The 20,442-nt window shown below is 39.7% G+C and overlaps 1 protein-coding gene across 3 annotated transcripts in view; it reads right to left on the reverse strand.

Annotated features, from left to right (window-relative positions):
• Positions 1 to 14,104: 14,104 nt before the first annotated feature.
• Positions 14,105 to 20,442, reverse strand: part of TRAPPC8 (trafficking protein particle complex 8) — a 92,047-nt gene continuing 85,709 nt past the window's right edge. For all 3 annotated transcript variants that reach the window (XM_036874532.1, XM_036874530.1, XM_036874533.1), the window contains 2 exons: positions 16,101 to 16,190; positions 14,105 to 15,153 (listed from right to left, as the gene is read on the reverse strand). In XM_036874532.1, coding sequence (XP_036730427.1) covers positions 14,919 to 15,153; positions 16,101 to 16,190 — 325 coding nt within the window. In that variant the 3' untranslated portion in view covers positions 14,105 to 14,918. The remainder of the gene's footprint in view (positions 15,154 to 16,100; positions 16,191 to 20,442) is intronic.

The raw sequence follows: 20,442 nt of genomic DNA on the forward strand, positions 1-20,442 counted from the left end.
ACTTTCCCTATGATTTTCTATGCTTATTAACCCCAAATCCCAGGGAAGTGTGGACATAAAAAATAGGAATAGGATCAAGCCCCCCTTTTAATGGAAACCTCACTCTGTGCCCAAACCAGCTCACTCTTTAAGAAAATAATTAGGCCTGTTGAAGTGGTTGAAGAAAGGAAAACGAGCTTAAAAAGGAGACACAAACGGAGCATCAGATTTGTCTGAGGAAAACCAGAAGGGTGTTCTAACATAAAAGTCAAGATGACAGTCTCTCCTGAGTTTGAATCTGAAGAAAAGCAGAGAAGGCAGGGCTGAACTAGAAATTACACTGACCAGCCATTTTTCTAAAAAAATCTTGCAGTGAGGCAGAGTGCAACTCTGCAACAACTTCTACAGCTATTAATCCTAGTTGGCTAAAAAATAGCAAAGGCTAAAATTATCTATCTATCTTTATATCTATCTATATAAATATATATATAATAAAATAATCTATCTATCTATCTATCTATCTGTATATAAAACCCTCAATCATAAGGAAATTACTGGGACACAACAATATCAAACATACACAACCCTCTCTCCATGGGCCTCTTGCAAACGGGAACAATAGGTCGAGGAACTCATTTCTTTTAAAGATAGGTTTAGAAATCGGACTAGAATATATATAAAAAATACTACAAGGAAAAAGGAAGGACAAGAAAAATTATCAGAATAATGTTGACACAGAGCAGACAGAATATGCAACCGAAGATACTGATACACCCATCAGATAAAAAAACAAACACAATGAACCAAACCCCTCTGTAACAAGAGCACAAGGCAGAGAGATACAAGATCACAAGGACAAGATGTTGAGAATGAGTTTTAAACAGCTACCAAGACCAGAGTGCCCAGAGGACATCAATGCCAGATTCCCACAGCACCAGGGAGGGAGGACAAATTCTGGGAGGTAGGTATACTGGGACAGAAGAGGCGGTGCCCACGATAGAAGAAGGGAGATTTGGCCACCCTCCTCCCTAATTTAAGGCTTCCCAGCAGAAAGCTAGAGCTTTAACATTATGACATTCAGAATGCTGGTTGTTTAAAGTGCTTAGAAAATTTAATTATTGAAATCGAGGCTGTTCTTAAGATTTAAAGTGACAGGAGCACATTGACTGAAAGAGTTACCAACATTTCATTCAATGTGTCTGGGTAGGTTTGGGTGCATGTGTTGGGGGCAGGGGAAGGGAGGGAAAAGAATAGAATTGTTTTTTCCTGCATCCTATGAAGTCCTGCTCTTTCCAGGTAACAGCTACACAAGACAGGAAGACTGCATTTCAGGAGGCAGTGCAAAAGGGAGACAGGTTTGGGAGCCAGACGATGAGATGGAAACTGTGCAACAGTAGGTCAGTGGGAAATGATGCCCAAGGATAAGAGTCGTCAAAGGACTTCTACCTAGATGTCTGGTTTTCAGTTTTCACTTGCTATAGGGCTGGCTTCAAGATAACAACCCTCCAATGCCACAAACCTTCGAGCTTCCGTTACACATAGAGTTTGGGTTATTGGTAATTCAGAGAGTGAAACAACTGAGCATTGTGTGAGGAAATGGGACGTGTTTTGCCCATGAGTGATGTAAAGTACTTCTTGAGAATCTCTGTGAGAACATGCCACTCCCTCATCAACAAGGGGAATTGATCCAGTTAGAGGCAAAAAAACTAGATTATTATGAATCTAGTTAATGTGAAAACTACAGCAATTAACAGCAACAACTGGTAAATATTGATACTATGCATTCCTTCAGAAGATAATTCTAAATTCTATCATTACACTCATACCAATGACAAGTTCCTGAGGAAACCTAAAAAGTTAACTCTTTTGTTGTTATATATGTAAATTCATGATTCCCTACTCAGAGCTGCTTAATTTAAAGTTGGAAGTTAGCTTTTAAGTTATTTGTTTTTAGTTATTTCAATTTTTAAAATAAAGATATTTGCCTAGTTTGAAATATGAATGGCGACAAAGAATATGGAGTGGAAAGCAAGTTTCCCTCCCACTCTTGTCCCACTATTATCAACTTTCCAGTCTAGAGGCAACCACCATGACTTGGTTCTTCTGTAACCTACCATAAATATAATCTAAACATCACGCGGTTTTCAAAATCTGTATTTAAATAGCACACAACCAACTCCTGTGGGCTTAGAAGTTATAAACCATTCAAATTTTAGAAAGCATATTGTAACCTAGTTTTTTTTAATAGGTAGTAACACTCGTGATGCTTTGGGAAACCGTATTTTTTTTTGACAAAATTAAATTGTTGGTTTTTTTACTTGTTTTAAGGTAAAATACTATATTTCAATGCAAGAAACCAAGAAATAAGAAAGCAGCATCAAACTGAGGCTAAGAGTAAAGGCATGATGGCAGAATTAAGTCACATGCTCCTTGATATATTACAACAAGGTTTAAACCTCTAATAAAAACAAAATGATATTCTTTATAAGCAAAAACATACAGAGAGTCCTCAAATATCAAGAGATGACAGGATTTATACAGCATAACAATTACAGTACAAACAGTAGGTACCCATCATATTAACAAAAGAATTTTTAAGTGATGACTATTAGAGAAATGCTAATTAAAACCACGAAGAAATGCTAATTAAAACCACTAACCCTGGCGGTCCAGTGGTTAAGACTCTGCGCTTCCACTGCAGGGGGCACGGGTTTGATCCCTGGTCGGGGAACTAAGATCCCCGCAAGCCACACGGCACAGCCAAAGGAAAAAAAAAAAAAAAAAGCTAAGAATTACCATACCTATTAGAATGGCTAAAATTTTTAAATAAATAAATAAACTGACAATATTAATTGCTGGCAAGAATGCAGAGCAACAAGAACTCTCATTCATTGCTGGTGAGAATGCCAACCGGTCGAGCCACTTTAGAAAACAATTTGGGAGTTTCTTATCAAGTTAAACATACACTACCTGCACAGTATGTGACACAGTAATCCCACCCCTAGGAATTCACTAAAAAATAAACCAAAACTATGTTCACATAAAACCACGAATGTGACTGTTAATAGCAAGCTTATCTGTGACCTCCAAAAACTGGTATTAATTCAACAATGTGTATGAATCTCAAATGCAGTATACTAAGTGAAAGAAGCCAGAGCCAAGAGTCTATACTGTATAATGCTACTGATATGACTTTCTGAAAAAGGAACAATTATGGACCTGAAAACAGGTCAGTGGCTGCCAGGGATGACGGTCGGGGTAGTGGTTGGCTACTGGTATGAGTTGAATTGTGTCCCAGCCCCCAGTTCATATGAAGTCGTAACTCCCCAGTACCTCAAAATGTGACCTTATTTGGAAATGGGGTCACTGCAGATGTAATTAGCTAAGATGAAGTCGTACTGGAGTAGGGTGGGCCCTTCATTTGAAATGACTGGTGTCCTTATAAAAACGAGAAATTGGGACACGGACTTGCACACAGAGAGAACCCATGCGAAGATGAAGGCAGAGATAGGATGATGATTCCACACAGCAAAGAATACCAAAGATTGCCAGCAAACTATCCGAAGGGAGGGGAGAGGCATGGAACAGATTCTCACAGCTCTCAGAAGGAACCAACTCTGCCAACACCTTGATCTTGGACTTCTGGCCTCCAAAACAATATGAAGATTAATTTCTATTGCGTGATTCAGCCAATTTGTGGTTCTTTATTACAGCAGCCCTAGGAAACTAAACTAAAGGGGTGGCACAAGGGAATTTTGGGGGTGATGAACTGTTCTGTCTCTGAATCATGATGGTAGTCACATGATTACATGTGTTTATCAAAACTCAGAAGTGTATACCGAAAAGAATGAATTTACAGTATGTAAATAAAGTGAACAAAAAATTTAAAGGTAGTAGCTTGAAAAATGTAATCAAAAGATTTCATTGCTTGGTCTAGTAAATTCACATAGCAAAACACTTTCCTGTAACTTTCAAATATGAAATTGTGATTCTTCACAAATGTACTATTCATACAGTTGTTGTCTGAAGGGTGCCACCCTTAAGTTAAAAATTAATACTTTTTTTTTTTTTTTTCGTCCCGTCGTGCAGCATGCAGGATCTTAGTTCCCCGACCAGGGTTTGAACCCATGCTCCCTGCAGTGGAAGCGTGGAACCCTAACCACTGGACTCCAGGGAATTCCCCCCCACCTCAAATTCATATCTTTAAATTAACATTAGCTATTACTGCAGCCAATGCCCAGGATCGTCTTTCTAGCACCTAGAACAGTGCCAAGTATAGAACTTCTATACTTGAAATCACTTTTAATGAAAATGTTAGCAAAAAGGCACAATACAGAAGCAAACCCAATGTTTCCACTTCCTTAAAACCCTTAAACTTTTTGTCATGAATAAAAGGCTCAGTTATTCTTGCTGTTTTCTTCCATTCTTTTAACAGGAAAATGAATTCATTTTGAAAATGAATGCAAGTATGTAAATTCAGTTTTAAAAGCTCATTTTTATCAAACTAAATGCCAGGATTATGAAGATTTCTCATTTATAAAGCATTACACATGTTATATTAAAGTCATTGAAGAGCTGCTGCCCGTTGGCACTGAGAATCACAAGATTCATTGTGCTTGTAATAGACAAAAGGTAATTTAATCAATTCTTATATTCAACTCAACAAGAATTTCTAGCATGTGTCCCACACCGTTCTAAGTATTAAGGGATGATATGAAGGGAGCAAATCTCATAGTTGATGTGCATGAGGCCTAAGCCTACAATCAAAATAAAGCCTATAATCTTGAACAAAATTGGAAACTTAAAATAGTGCAGTGGTTGCTATAGATAGAATTATGGGTTTATGGTTCATACAGCCATTTGAAATGGCATCTATTAGAGGAGCTTACAAAGAGCATTCTTAAATGGGATTTAAGTAAATCATGTTTAAAAATAACAGGGCTACCCTGGTGGTGCAGTGGTTGAGAATCCGCCTGCCAATGCAGGGGACACGGGTTCGAGCCCTGGTCTGGGAAGATCCCACATGCCGCGGAGCAACTGGGCCCATGAGCCACAACTACTGAGCCTGCGCGTCTGGAGCCTGTGCTCCGCAACAAGAGAGGCCGCGATAGTGAGAGGCCCGTGCACCGCGAGGAAGAGTGGCCCCCACTCACTGCAACTAGAGAAAGCCCCTGCACAGAAACAAAGACCCAACACAGCCAAAAAAATAAATAAATAAATTTAAAAAAATAAAAAATAAATAACAGATTATTGAGTGTTCACTACCAGTCACTGAACTAAGAAATTCATGGAATTTAGTCATTTGATCACCACAATGACCTAGTCATATGGGAACTATTGTTGTCACACTATACGGATGAGAAAACTAAGGTAGTTAAGTTACCTTTACTTTCCCAAGGTCTCGCATTTGGTAAGGAGCAAAGCTGTGGATTCAAACCCATGTAGGCTTAGGAGCCATTGGTACTAGATCTTCCAAGGCAGCCTTGTCTGCAGAGATTATGGTCCATTATCCACAAGTCAATTCATATGGCCCCTTACTTTTTTGCTTAGGAAATATTACAACCTCCCTTTAAATATCTAAAATATTTAAGTATTACATTTGACATCTCTATCTTGGTACTGATCTTGAAATCAATGTTTTAGTTTATAATACTGTAACTTCTGTTACAAAATTTGAAAGATTATGCAAGCCAACTTCTTAACAGCCCCAGATTGTGACTTTTGGGTAACTGTGGGATACTTTAAAAAACTGCCCAAATGACTGAATCAAGCTGGTAAGTTTTCCTGCTCTCCACAGTGCGTGGGCATTCTTCTGGTTTGAGTCATCTTGCCCTATAACGTCATATCCTGCTGGGAGGAACCCTCCAGGTACATTGGTAGCTCCCCAACTCACGACTTAGTCAGCATGCACTAGATACCAACCACGTTGTAGGAACTTTAAAACCCATTATGTCACCGTATATAAAAGAATCCTGTGATATAAGGAAAGAAAAAGGTTAAGAGGTGTGTCCACCAAGCAGGGATGGAAGAATTCTTACCCACATATTTTATCAGAAGTTTCATTGATTTAACAATGTTCCATTTTAGCCTCCATCTTAGATTGCACTATGACAAATTAAATGACTTTCTGATCAGTAAAACTTTACAATGTCTGAAAAGATTAAGTTTTGGGAAAATCCATCTATCTTGATTCTCTGGATGAAGTAAAGACTACTGAAAAGTCAGCAACAGTTTTGGTTTTTTTAAAAATAAATTTATTTATTTATTTATTTTATTTATTTTTGGCTGCATTGGGTCTTTGTTGCTGCATGCGGGCTTTTCTCTAGTTGTGGCGAGCAGGGGTTACTCTTTGTTGTGGTGCGCGGGCTTATTGCTGTGGCTTCTTTTGTTGCGGAGCATAGGCTCTAGGCGCTCGGGCTTCAGTAGTTGTGGCACGCAGGCTTAGTTGCTCTGCGGTATGTGGGATCTTCCTGGACCAGGTCTCAAACCTGTTTCGTGCATTGGCAGGCGGATTCGTTTTTTTTTTTTTTTTGACATCTTTATTGGAGTATAATTGCTTTACAATGGTGTGTTAGTTTCTGCTGTATAACAAAGTGAATCAGCTATATATATACATATATCCCCATATCTCCTCCCTCTTGCGTCTCCCTCCCACCCTCCCTATCCCAGCCCTCTAGGTGGTCACAAAGCACCGAGCTGATCTCCCTGTGCTATCCTGCTGCTTCCCACTAGCTATCTATTTTACATTTGGTAGTGTATATATGTCCATGCCACTCTCTCACTCCGTCCCAGCTTACCCTTCCCCCTCCCTGTGTCCTCAAGTTCATTCTGTACATCTGGCAGGCAGATTCTTAACCACTGTACCACCAGGGAAGCCCAGCAGCAACAGTTTTAATTATGAGGTATTTCCTGAGTTAATATCGTAACTTTAGGTTGGTAGATTATCATTAACTTGTCTGATTCTAATTCTCTGTAGCAGAAGAAAAAAATGTGTAATGTGAAACCCAACCGCACTAAGTGTTACCTCATAAAATGCTAATTCCAATATTTCACAGGTAAATAGTAAGGATGGCACTGATGCAAAATTGCACTTCTGGTGCCCTCTAGTGGATACAGTTGGTTTCAAGAATCACTTGCTAGGTTTTAACAAGAAACCTGCCTTAGAAAGGAATGAGGCATCCCTTCTCCCTACAATCGGTCCTCTCTCCTTTCTCCTCTATTGTCTAGTCTTATCCAGGTTTCCAAGATATGCTGACAATGTCATTCAGTGCTAAAGCTAATATAACTTTATTTACAGAAATAGGTATTTACAAAAATAGCCACACCCACGTATTGGGTTTGGCGGCTTTTGTGCTACAGCTGGAAGAGTTAAGTAGCTTCAACAGAGACTGTAGGACCCGTAAGGCCTAAACTACTATCTGCCACTTTGCAGAAGAAGTTCACCAACCTCTAGTCTATAAGCATGTCACCAGTTATGAAAAAGGCTTTGTCTGGGAAGAGCTGGCTGGTCCCTATCAATATGTTTGGGAAACCCCCATGAATGCACATGAGCAATAAAGAAACCTCTTTAATTTCATTTAATTCCATACTTCCCTAATTTGTTTAGTCAGGGAACTCCTTTTTCACCTAATACCTATTAACATCCTATTCAGTGAAATAGGCAAATACTATTTTATAATATTGTGCTTAAATTTAAGATTCAAGTCATTACTACTACACTTCTTATCGATATAAGAGGAAATTCTGTCTTGGAACATTGTGCCTTAGGAATCAAATGTTATATTGAGTATAATTTACTTTAAAATATTTCACCAAAAACAGTGTGATATATATGTAAGTTAAGTTAGTTTTAACCACCTAGAAGTAGTTAAAAAACATTTCAAGTACCTAACCCAGGGGTGGTTATTTAGCCTTTGAAAACCTCTGGTCAGTCCATAATCCAGAAGTGGCTACCAAAAGCCTTTCAAATATGAGCTATCTCAGCAGATATTAGCACTAACAAGTTTGCAAAGCAACATAAAAGACATATAAGTGGTGTTCAAGATACGTGTATTGGCTAAAAATATTGTACAAGCTCCTTCACACTTGAATGAAAAGGGTTTAGGAATCTAGTTAGGCCGGTAGCCCATACCCATTGCAGTGGCATTCTTAGCCCAGGGCTAAAATTCAGTCCTGGTTCCAGGCACTAGGTAACCTGAGGATTCTGCCACCGGATTCTGATCTGAAGGTTAGCTGAATCTTGCCACTCATCATCACATCTGAAATGAGTGAACATTTCTGCCAAAAAAAACAGGGAACTAGGACTCCCCCAGGCATCTAAGGATAAGCCATATGACTTTCGTGAATATGCAGTATTTGTATGGGTAGCAGAATTCATTGTAACATACCAGCCAGCAGAGAGCCTGAGAGGAGAGCTGAGGTCAGTATGAACTCACACTCCAGCGTGTCTGGAACACACCGTAATTATTAAAGTGCCCCCTTTCACTCTCAAAATGCCTCATTTTGGGTGGAAACTTCAGCGGTTATCCTATCTACAGCTCTCATCTACCTGTACCTAGTAGAGACTACAGATATCTGTCCAAAAGAGCCTAACCATTGTGAATGGCAAAACAGACAACACCAAAAGCTAGTAAGTGTTAGCAGTTATGATCAATGGCCAAGAAATAAAACTGACAGGCAAGCTGGGATTGAGTGTCAATCCCAGCCTTTAGTGTTTAACCAATTGAGCAAATGAGTTATTGTAAACTCAATTTTTATTGCAACTGTCCTTAAGCAGAAAATTAATCTTTGAGCAATTTGCCATGTCTTAGGGGCATATATTCAAAACACTGGCCCAGCCACCCAGAACTTTTAAAGACTAGTAACGTTTCCATGATGTGCCTGAAAACTTGATAGAAACAAACTTTATAGAAGTCTGCTGCTGGACACAGTGCTTCTCAGGCTCCCCGGGGCAACGTTTCCCAAAGTGTGGTGTCCAGGTCTCCTCTTCAGAGTCAGGGCTTGTTAAAAACCCCACGATTTAAAAACAACAAACGAAACAAAACCCAACAACAAAAATAAGATTCCACACTCAAACCAGACCAACAAAACTGATCGAGGCAGGTAGACCAAATTGCTGGGGAGGTAGCCTCTGGAATTGCATTTTTGGTAGCTACCCCAATGATCATGCCCATACATTTCGAGAACCACTGCTTTATGGGGTCCTAATGGCTGGAAGATTCAGCAAGACACCTTACCTCTCGGCTAAGAGCAACGTGGATGTCAGGACACTAACTTGTTCATGGTCTATGCTCATACCCTGAGGTGTGCTGATAAATGTTTACCAAATCCTCTCCAGGAAAAAAAAACATTTTTTAAACTGATATAAAGTCTTTGTAGCACATAATTTACAAACAAAAATAAAATATGCAATACTTTTTACTGCAAATTCCATATAGCCTACTGATTCTCACAAAGGACTTTTGTTGAGTTTTGCCGAGCTCTTGGATAACCAGCCTGGGCTCCGATTCACAAATGAGAATAATTCCAGTATGATGCTGGTTGATATTTTTTGCTTATGCTAAGGAGGAAGAGGAAAGTGAGAAGGCACATCTGCTCCTGTTCACCAATGACATGAGCAACTTTGCTGACCTGGGTAACCGTTTTTGGACACCAGAGGAATATCTTCTCGATTATTTGTGCTATTCATAATGTGACAGCTACAGACAGGCAATGCTTTAAAGTTTAATCTGCATTAACATTTTCTGCATGTCTTTCTTAGTTTGAGAGTAAACAGCCAAAATCAATACAGCAAGCCCGGATGTTCAGCATTTGATTTTCCAGAGCCCAAAATTCCCACTCTGGCCAATTTCAAGCTCCCAGAGCCAGATAACATGGAGTTGGGAAGAGATGGGATTGAACGCAGAGTTGGGAGGAGATGCGCAGGGGCTCCCCATTAGGTAGTATTCACCCCTGCACCCCTCCACACACACAATAGACACAAACAACAGTATAAGTAACAGTAAAATATTTAGCAAGTGAGGAATTTTCAGTTTTACCTTCATTTTGAATACACCGTATTTAGCTGTAAGTTTATATAATTTGATTTTTCAGGAGTGTCTGTGTTTAACAGTCGGTTCACAGAAGTCCTGAACATTAATAACTGGCCCTCCTGCATGTTATGAACATGCTTCTGAGACAGGAGGGAAGGGGGCAGGGCACAATACACAGCCCTTGAGAAAAACTGGATAGACAAAAACCGGTTAGAACTGATTAGGCCCAAGATGGTGGAAGAGTCAACCTCCACTGGACCTTGAGCTTCATTATGCGCTCACTGTAATACATTAGCATATGCTAAATGACACCCCCACAGGCGCCAGGGTAGTTCCCAGGCTGACCATAAAAGGCCAAAAAGTGGGCAGTGGCCCTATTCCTGGAAATCCCCTTCCCCTCCCCAAAATAGTTGGAATAATCCTCCCACTCGTTAGCCTATGAAATTACCTAGCCCATAAAAACTATCCACCTCATATTCTGGGGTCGCTCTTGCCTTCTGAGAGGGGCCGCATTCTGCCCATGGAATGCGTCTCTCTCAATAAGTTTACTTCTTACATATCACTCTGCTGCTTGCTGAATTCCTTCTGCGCTGAGACATAAAGAACCTGAGCTTCATTAAGTCCTCAGATAAGTTGTGCGGATTCAGTCGGAAGATGGTGGGTTCCAGCCCCATCTGAGGTGTACGGTGTCACCTCAGCAGTGACTACACCTCCCTCTCACTCTCAAATTTGCTCTCTTTGCTGAACATTTTTTGCAAACCATGGCCCTAAACTTCCAGGAAAGAAATACGTGCCCCCAAATGTGACCTTGCCCTACACACCAGGAAACGCAGGGCGGAAGGCGTGGAGGAGCAGACGAGATGCCCACGTGAGACGTGGCAGGCGCAGACCAGCAACCCCTGCTCTCAACAAGAGTTGCTCTGCGCCCAGGCTTTGAATCCTCAGTCTTTTTGAAAATGGGGTTTATTGATCTCGCCTCACTTTCGTGCAGTTCCCCCTGGAGGGTTGCTGGGATGCAGACTGGAACAGACCTTGGAGGCGCAGGTGGCACAGGGGTCGGGCTCCCGCAGCTACCCTCTCGCCCACAGCCCTTCTCTTTCAAGGACAGGAGCCTCCCTTCCAAGCACTCTCCTCCCCTTCCTCTGCGCTTTGCATTAAAATTCTCTATTGTTCCCTCTTGCGGCCAAATGCCTCTTCTCTAGTGCAAAAAGTTATTTTTAGAGCAGACTTTCTAAGCAACAGATTACTAATGGTCTTCAAAAGATTTCACGTTGTTTTATATACTACATTCTGGTGGAATGTTAATTCAACTAAGACATACCATTCGTTCACATGTGAAAAAGAACACTCGTTTTTGCCTTTTCACAAACATCCCGTTACCAGACGCATCCTCTCCTGCCACCAAGTACAGCATAACTACTCAAGCAGGTGAGATACTGAAAACTGTTCCAAGTTTTAGGAAAGCTGACATCTATCACAGCTTAAAAATCAAAACAAAAACACAGGGAGTGGGACTTCCCTGGTGGCGCAGCGGTTAAGAAGCTGCTGCCTATGCAGGGGACACGGGTTTGAGCCCTGGTCCGCGAAGATCCCACATGCCGCAGAGCAACTAAGCCCGTGCGCCACAACTACTGAGCCTGTGCTCTGGAGCCCGTGCTCCCCAACAAGAGAAGGCACCACAATGAGAAGCCCGCACACCGCAACGAAGAGTGGCCCCGCTCGCCGCAACTAGAGAAAGCCCGCGTGCAACAACCAAGAGTAGCCCCCGCTCGCCGCAACTAGAGAAAGCCCGCGCGCAGCAACGAAGACCCAACGCGGCCAAAAATAAATAAGTTAGAAAAAAAAAAAACACAGGGTGTGGGGACAGACGACACATGACATGCAAACTTTTCTCCTGAGGTGAAAAACTACAGCCCGATAATCCTGAGGAACAATGGAATACTACCAAATAGGGTTGACCCTAAGCAAGATTATGTAACGGGCCAAGTTTTCCTTCAGCATCCTATCCCTTCCTCCTTCCCCTCTCCCCATTTCCTGCTCCTCCCCCCAGCTCCCCTCACCTCCCTTCTAGACACTGTTTTGTGCCCCATTCCAAGTTTTGCCTCACTTTTATAGGCTGCCTGACAAATCTTAACATTTTAAAGGTCAATGAGGGTGAGTTATTAGGGTACCTACAGGCAGTTGCATTTTAATGGAGTCTTCTGGAACTCAGGCCTAAGGGTATGAAGATTTAATGGAACAATTTCACTTGATTCGGGGTGCACAAGCCTCAAAATACTCGACACTCTAAGTAACCAACTTATAAGGTAATTCCTATTAGGAGGCATTTCTTTAGCTGTGTGATAAATGGACCCTGTTCCTTTCTGCTCCTACAAGACTCCACTGCAAAGCCTCAAGTGCCTTGCCTGTCACCAGGGCTCTGATCTACCAGATGTCTTGTACTTTTACAGTCAGGATGACTTTCTTTGTTTAGTGATTTCAGCTCACCCTTAAGCCCTGTTCTCTTATTTCCTTTCCATAGGGTCTTTCCGGATTCCGGTCTTCCCCACCTGCATCCACTCTGTACAAAGGCTTGACATAGATGCTTGAGATAGCCAGCTGGAATTTAAGGCTAAATTTTCCATGTGCAGATAATCTGAAGTTCATATTTTGTCTAGTTATGCTAAACACACGAGCTAGGTGTGGTTTCACTTGCTCTTGTTGATTTGTATACTTATTTGGAGAATGAGTGGAAAGATTTAGATTTAGGCAGATTATCCTAGAGTCACATGAAGTAAACTCTCTGGTTTTATTTGTCTGAAAACGTCTTTGTTTCACTTCCATTCTTGAAAGGTATCCTTGCCATTTAGAATTTGGGCTTAGCAGTTAGTGGGGTATCTTCAAGGGTTGAAAGAAACTATCTTCTGGCTTCCATTATTTTTGTTGAGAAGTCTGTTATCAGTTGAATTACTGCTACCACTCAAGGAAGTTTTGCCTTCTGTACTCAAGACTGTTTCTCCCCTTGTCTTTGACTTCTAGCAGTTCCGCTATGATACATCTGTATATAGGTTCCTTTACATTTATGTTGTTTGGAATTTACTGAACTACTTGAATCTGTAACTTGTTGTCCGTCTTGGAAAATTCTCAGATTCTATACTGCTTCTGCCCTATCCTCTCCCCTTTCTAGGACTCCAAATAAATATGTAAGACTTTCTCACTGAATCCAGGTTTTTTTTGGCCTATTTTCCATCCTTTTCTTCTCTTTGCTTCAGTTTCAATTATTTCTCCTAACCTATACTTCTTGTCTCAAAATAAGTCAAACATAGGCTCTGCCTCTCAGCTGCTTCTTCCTAAATGGGCAAACCTCCCAAGGCAAAGTGGGTCCAAATATCATCTCTCTAGACTTTCTTCTACTGGATTTTGGTCCTCTAATAACGGACTATATTGATAACACTTTGTTTTTAGTAAAACATTTTCTTCTATTTTGTTCTGACTTTTTACTTTTCTCCAGCAGGAGGGCTAAATTACCTAGTCTGCCATAACCAGCATAAGTGTCTGCAATGTGGTTATTTACAGTAGGGTCAATAAGCATTGATCTTCCTTTCTCCCAGGATATACAGAGGTTATCCAAAATTGTAACTGGGTATCAGACATGAAACATTTAAAGACAAAATTCATTTGTTCATGTATAACACGGCCACCAAGGACTATAGGAACAAAGATTGTCCTTCACTTTTGGAAACAAAGATAACGCTTTCTCAGGAAATTGACCTGGTACCTGCTATAATAATATGGTTGGCATTCTTTTTTTTTTAAATATCCATCTACCCATCTATTTATTCGACAGTACTGGGTCCTAGTTGTGGCGTGCGGGATCCTTAGCTGCAGTGTGTGGGATCCCCAGCTGCGGCATGCGGGAACTTTAGTTGCGGCAGGTGAACTCCTAGTTGTCGCAGGTGAGATTCAGCTTCCTGACCTGGGATCGAACCCAGGCCCCCTGCGCTGGGAGCACGGAGCCCCAGCCACTGGACCACCAGGGAAGTCTCGGCTGACAGTCATTTTCAATAATATGTTAAGTTCTCAGAATTTTTTTAAAAAGGCATCTAATAAATCTATACAGTGAATAGCATGTCTTTATTCTATTTACAGTACATTTGTTATAAATATAATACACTTTTGAAAAGCTTATTTTTAATTAACTTGAGTAGATTTATATTTTAAACAGATCATCTCAATTGTTAAAGTTACATAATAAAGAATATGATAATTTAAATGACAAAAATCTCATATTGTGAAATAGTGCACTCTATGCTGAGATGAATGACGGGGGGAAAAGTCAAACTCTTTCCAAAACTATAATCAAAGCATCAGAAAAAAAAGTTTTTCTTTTTACAAAGTTATGTATAAGCCATAGGAACAACCAGATACTGAAGTATGAAGACCCTATAACCAACGTTCAAAACTGATTTTAGAGAACTGTGTGAAGCAAGACAGGAAAATCTGTATTTAACACTCTATGGAACTTCACAGTAAAGCTGGAATTTATAGACTAATGGCTTAACAGGAATATTGCCAACAAGGCCTTTTCTTCCTCAAAATCATCTCCTAATGTTCATATATCATTGATAAGTTGTAACAGCAGACTTAGACACTGGTTTTAAGTGGGGCTTAATAAGGTGCATGGATATGCTGAAATTCTGTATTATGAGCATGTAAATTATTACCAGGGATTAAAGAAATACAAAAAAAGAATTTAAGTACTCTCAGTCCAACGTGCTTTGCATCATCAACAAATTGACAAATCAAAAGTATTTTACAGTGATCTAACACCAACCTCCCGAACAAGTTAGGTATTTCAAATACTGCTGTAAAAACCATTCAGTAAAATAAAACTGATTCCTGTGGATTTCAGTACAAATTTGTAAGTTGTCACACATTATTGATGATGATCAGGGCAGGCATGGAGCTCTGCTGACTTGTTTCAAACACTGTAACTTGGTCCGATAACTTGGCAAATACCCTAGGAGTTCCAAGGTTATAAACACCTGTATGGACAAAGCATGCTTTCAGCTGCAAACTGTGAAGCTCCTGGCTTTTAAGATGAAGTTTATATTGTGTTTGTCCAAGCCATGTAAATGATCCATGGATTTCCAATGCTTCTGGGCTAAGGGAGGAGGCAAGTAGTAAGTTGGAGAATTTTTTTCTTCATAAATTTTTTCCCAAAGTCCCAATAACACATCCCTTTCATCTAGCAATTCTATTTCTAGAAATTATTTTATGACACCAACTGTATTAATAACGGCAATAGCTAATATTACAATTTCTATAATAGCTAAAATTTATTACACTTACTATGTTCCAGGCACAATGCTAAGAATGAATTATCTCACTTAACACTCACAACAGCAGCTAGTAAACAATGGAACCTGATTTCAAACCTGAGCTTTTAACCACTTGGTTATCCATACCTAAAAATAAATGTGCATATAAGAATGCTTATAATATTGAAATTGTTTATAATACTGAAAAATGGAAAGCAACCAAGGGTCTACCAATAAGGCATTAGCAAATTAATTATGATACACATAATCATACACAAAATGTTCGGATTTCACAGAGCTAACCCAGATCCTGTTTGGAGTGTTATACAATAATAATCAGTATACGCTTCACACTGCTTTTCTAAAAACCCAAAAATTTCTGAATTCTGAAAAGCATCTAGCTCTTGGAGCGCCAGTATGGACCAGCATTTTTGTTGTTGTTGTTAAGCATTATTTTATAAATCAGAAAACAAGACAAAAGAAACTTCTATTCTGAACTTGCTGATTTTCAATTTTAGAGTTATCACCAACAAACTTTTATAAAAATTGTTGCCTCTGGTCAAAATAATTTGTTGCTTTTGGAAATTGCTTTCCATTTGCCACTATTGAAATTCTAAGACAATATTCAGTAAGTCTTCTCTAACACTTCTTAATACCAAATAAAAAAATAAAGGCATGCCTGAGTAAACTTTACCTATGTTAGGTAATTATTTGCATAATTTCAAAATATTAAATTGCTTTCAAATCAATCTTTAACTACAAAATAAACTTGCCCTAAATAAATCTTTACCTTGTTGTTTTATGCCTAAGATCAACTATTACATCGACGTCGGCCTTTGAACAATTGGAAAGTAAAAGGGTCACTGGTACTAAACAAAGGCTGTGGAAAAAAAATAAATAAAAAAGGTTAGCGGGATATTAAAAAAAAAACAACAACAAAAAAACACTTTCTTGAAAATAAAACTTAAGAGTACCTAATAGCATAAGCTCCTCAAAAACAATTAGATTCAAGTAAGGAAAAAAACTGAATCCTAAAATCACTCAAGCCAAATTATTTGCATAAACAAGAAGTAAAACATACTAATACAATGCCTGAATACTAAATACCAGAATATATACATCCACAAAACCATTTTATTTATATATATTAAAACTAATCTTAAAAAATAACCAAAATGTTTCTAGGTGGTTATTTCCCAAAATGCAAAACAGAATAATCGCAACTAAGAAAGATCAATGGAGAAAAGAAAATCATGAAAATGCCAACAACTAATCCTGTTCTCTATGCTTCGTGAAAATTACTTAATCTTGAGAACTGACATTTGCTCTTCTATCAAATTTGCATAAAAGCCATCACGTTCAGGAGAATATGAGAGTTATTTCTGTACAGCAAGTTATGAGGAGAGCCCTTTCAAGTAGACACATCTGCTCAGTTAACCTAATTTCTGATCTCACTTTATAATTAGTAAATCACTAAAGCATAGGAGAAAGGACATGGAGTGATAGAAGAGGACCTAATGAACAGACTGGTGCAGATTTAAAATCAAGAACACAATAAATGAACGTAACTATGCACAAATGGTTACACACTATTATTGAAAATAGTTTACTCTATTAACACAAAGAACAAAGGGATAGTAAAAAAGAAAAAAGGAATCCTATAAGCTCCCACAAAATTAACTTTAAAATTCTGCTCAGATAATATATTTTTATGCTTTCAGAAATTTTATATCCTCTTACTAAGAAATAATTTCTGAACCATACTGCAAATAACAAATTTCCCTAAACAAAAACTAAGATAATTTCAAAGACTTATTCTTAGATTGCACCGGTGCTACGCCCTCACCTCCTCCACAAACTTCTAACAAGGAGAAGAGGACAGCAGAGACTACCGAATAGGTTTCCAGTCTAGAGCACCCCATTGAGTTAAATTCTAATCGCATAATTTGTAACCCAAAGCAAAAGCTCAGAAACTTTGCTATTCTGTTACCATTTGGGCCTCAAATTCTCCATGCTTTATCTAAATGCTTCTAGTAAAAGAAGAAATCAGAACATCTGGATGTTTCCCAGCCCCAAAATCATTTCCTTCATTCCTCTTCTTCCTCCATTCACTGCTTCAGTGAATAGGACCCCCATCTCCCCAGCAAACCTTAGGCATCATGCTAAGTGTTAATAAGTGGGAATGGGGGCTACTGTCTCACTAGCCCCCATTCCCAATTTTCTACTATTCTTCACAAATTCCTGTCAATTTCTTTGATTCATACCTTTGTTATCTCTGGTCACCTGCTGTTTCTCATATTCTCATTCCTCTGCTGCCCTGTGTTCCACTGCCATGACCAAACCTCCTCCCTGTCCCATCCCTCCCACATTTCTGTATTACGTTAACAACACTCCTCTAGATCCTCAATCTCCTCTCTTTATATGTCTACATCTTACTTTAACTGAAATTTGGCTGACTACACAGCTTCCTCTGCAGGCCTCTCAATAACACATGCTGTTCTTCTTCCAACATCTTCCATATCTCTAGCCAGAATGTCTCATTAATATAGTTAATACCACTTCTTGAGTTCTTCCTCCTATCTCTCCTATAAAAACACCTCATTTTTTTGGTCATAAACTACTCCAAGGTTTTTATTCTTTTTTTCTGTCCCCATACTGACAAACTAAAACCAGTGACAGTAACTCAGTACAGCAGAGATTCTTTGGGGGAGGGGGACGGGATGAGTCTTTTGAAATATCTGCTTCACCCCCTTCCCCCCACCCCAAATTCATCTAGTACATCTGTCAAGCAGAGGCCTACCATCTAGACAGGAAACATTGCTCAAGATTTTTCTTCCATATCATCTTATTGGCTTCATTTATTAAAAGCTTCTGGATGAGTTTGCTTTCTTCTTTTCAATCCTGAATTTTGTCATCTTTTTGGAGAACTTCACTGTCAAGGTAAGACAACTCATTCAACTCCTTCTCAAACCCTTGATCTGTCACCTCCATAACCACCAGTACTATTCAAAACTCAGCCATCTAACTTCCATGACCATACTGTGAATTTGTTTTAGTCACCTAAAATAAATGCCTCTGAAATACCACTCAGATTCTCCACTCTCTGACCACTATCTCCAGCTCTCTCACTCAATTACACTTCTGATATTTAGTTTCACAAGGATGCCCAATCACTTGACCCTCTACTTCAGTGATTCTCAATCCTGGGTACTGTGGTAATGGTAATTATTGTTTAGCCGTTATTCACTCCCCTCACCTCCCACTGTGCAACGGTGGATCATCCTTGTTGATTGTTAAGGAGAGGCTATTTGGCAATGCAATATTAATAACTCTGATGCAAACAGAAGCCTTAAACGTGCTACTGCAATGTGGCTCACTTTTTGTACTCCAGAGATATGCCATGAGAAGAACATAACCCAGCTAGCTGCTGCCCATTTGGACTGAGCCCAAATATATGTGGCACAAACACGAACCCAACCAACCCACAGTCTGAAGCAGAGCTTCAGCCAAATCGTCATTGGCCTGCAGACCCATGAGCATGGGAATAAATGCCTTGTAAACTACTGAATTCTGGAGTGGGTTCTTACGAAGCATTATTTAGCAATAGTAACTGATACAGATTCACTCTGGTATCATCTGAGGATTTATTTAAAATATATAGACACATAGGTCCTACTCCCAGAGATTGTGATTTAACTGGCCTAAGTATCAGGATTTTCAAAAATTCTTCAGGTGATTCTAACGTGCAGCCAAAGTTGGAAGAACCTGCCATATCTTATCCTTCTCAAACCTGCCTTGTTTTCACATACTTCCATGCACAGTTTTAATTCTATGATGCTTTATTTTAGCCCACTGCTCTCCTTTTAGTTTGATCAAACCTGTCCTGTTTCACATACTTCCCTGAACTGCCTAGAGTCTATGATGCTTTTTACCCTAATAGAAGCACATGGAGAAGTCCTACATATCCCAGCCTCTAAGGCATAGCCAGGGTTTCAACCATTAAGCAGCACCATGGCATCTAAGATATTCAGGAAGTACGTGAAGCAGGACAGGTCTGATAAACAGGGACAAAGTAGAACGGTGGGTTAAAATGAAACATTATGGAATCAAAACTGTCTATGGAAGAGTGGGAAGACAGGTTCACTAGGGATAAAACAAGAAATTTTTTCTCAGCTTTGGCTGTACATTAGAATCACCTGGAGAACTTTAGGTAATCTAGATGTCCAGCCCCCAACCTTCAGCCAATCAAATCAGAATCTCTGGGAGTAGGACCAAAGCATCTGTATTTCTTAAATTTCCCCAGGTGACCCCAGTGTGCCTCTGTCAGTCAAAGGCATACAGAATGAGTACTGAGCAATTAAGACCTAGACAAAGATTTAAGACCAAAAGTATTTAAAAATAACTTAAATGGCTAAAATCTTTAAAAGTCTGACAACAGAAAGTGTTGGTGAAGGTTATGAGCAGAGGGAACTCCCACACACTACTAGTGGGATAGATGAAGCAGTAAAACTACTTTGAAAAAATTCCTAGATAAATGTGGAAAAAAAAGAGGGGAGCAAACACACATGCACCAGGAGATATATACAAGAATATTCAAGAGCAGAAAGCTGAAATATGAAAATAATCCAAAAGTCCATCAACAATAGAGTAGATAAACTAATTCTAATATGTTCAAACATATTCATTTGGCAATGAAAATTCCACAGCTTTGTCAATGGTTGATGAATAACATAATATTAAGTGAAAGAAACTGGACGTAACAAGAATATACTCTGTATAATTCCATTCATAAATAAAGTTCAAAAAAACCCAAAGGACTTCCCTGGTGGTCAGTGGGTGAGAATCCGCCTGCCAACGCGGGGGACACGGGTTCGAGCCCTGGTCCGGGAAGATCCCACATGCTGCGGAGCAACTAAGCCCGTGCGCCACAACTACCAAGCCTGCACTCTAGAGCCCGCGACCCACAACTACTGAGCCCGTGCACCTAGAGCCTGTGCTCCACAACAAGAGAAGCCACGGCAATGAGAAGCCCGTGCACCGCAACTAAGAGTAGCCCTCGCTCGCCGCAACTAGAGAAAGCCCACACACAGCAACGAAGACCCAATGCAGCCAATAAATTAATTAATTAATTA

The sequence above is a fragment of the Balaenoptera musculus genome, chromosome 14, assembly GCF_009873245.2.
Source record: "Balaenoptera musculus isolate JJ_BM4_2016_0621 chromosome 14, mBalMus1.pri.v3, whole genome shotgun sequence".
NCBI lineage: Eukaryota > Metazoa > Chordata > Mammalia > Artiodactyla > Balaenopteridae > Balaenoptera > Balaenoptera musculus.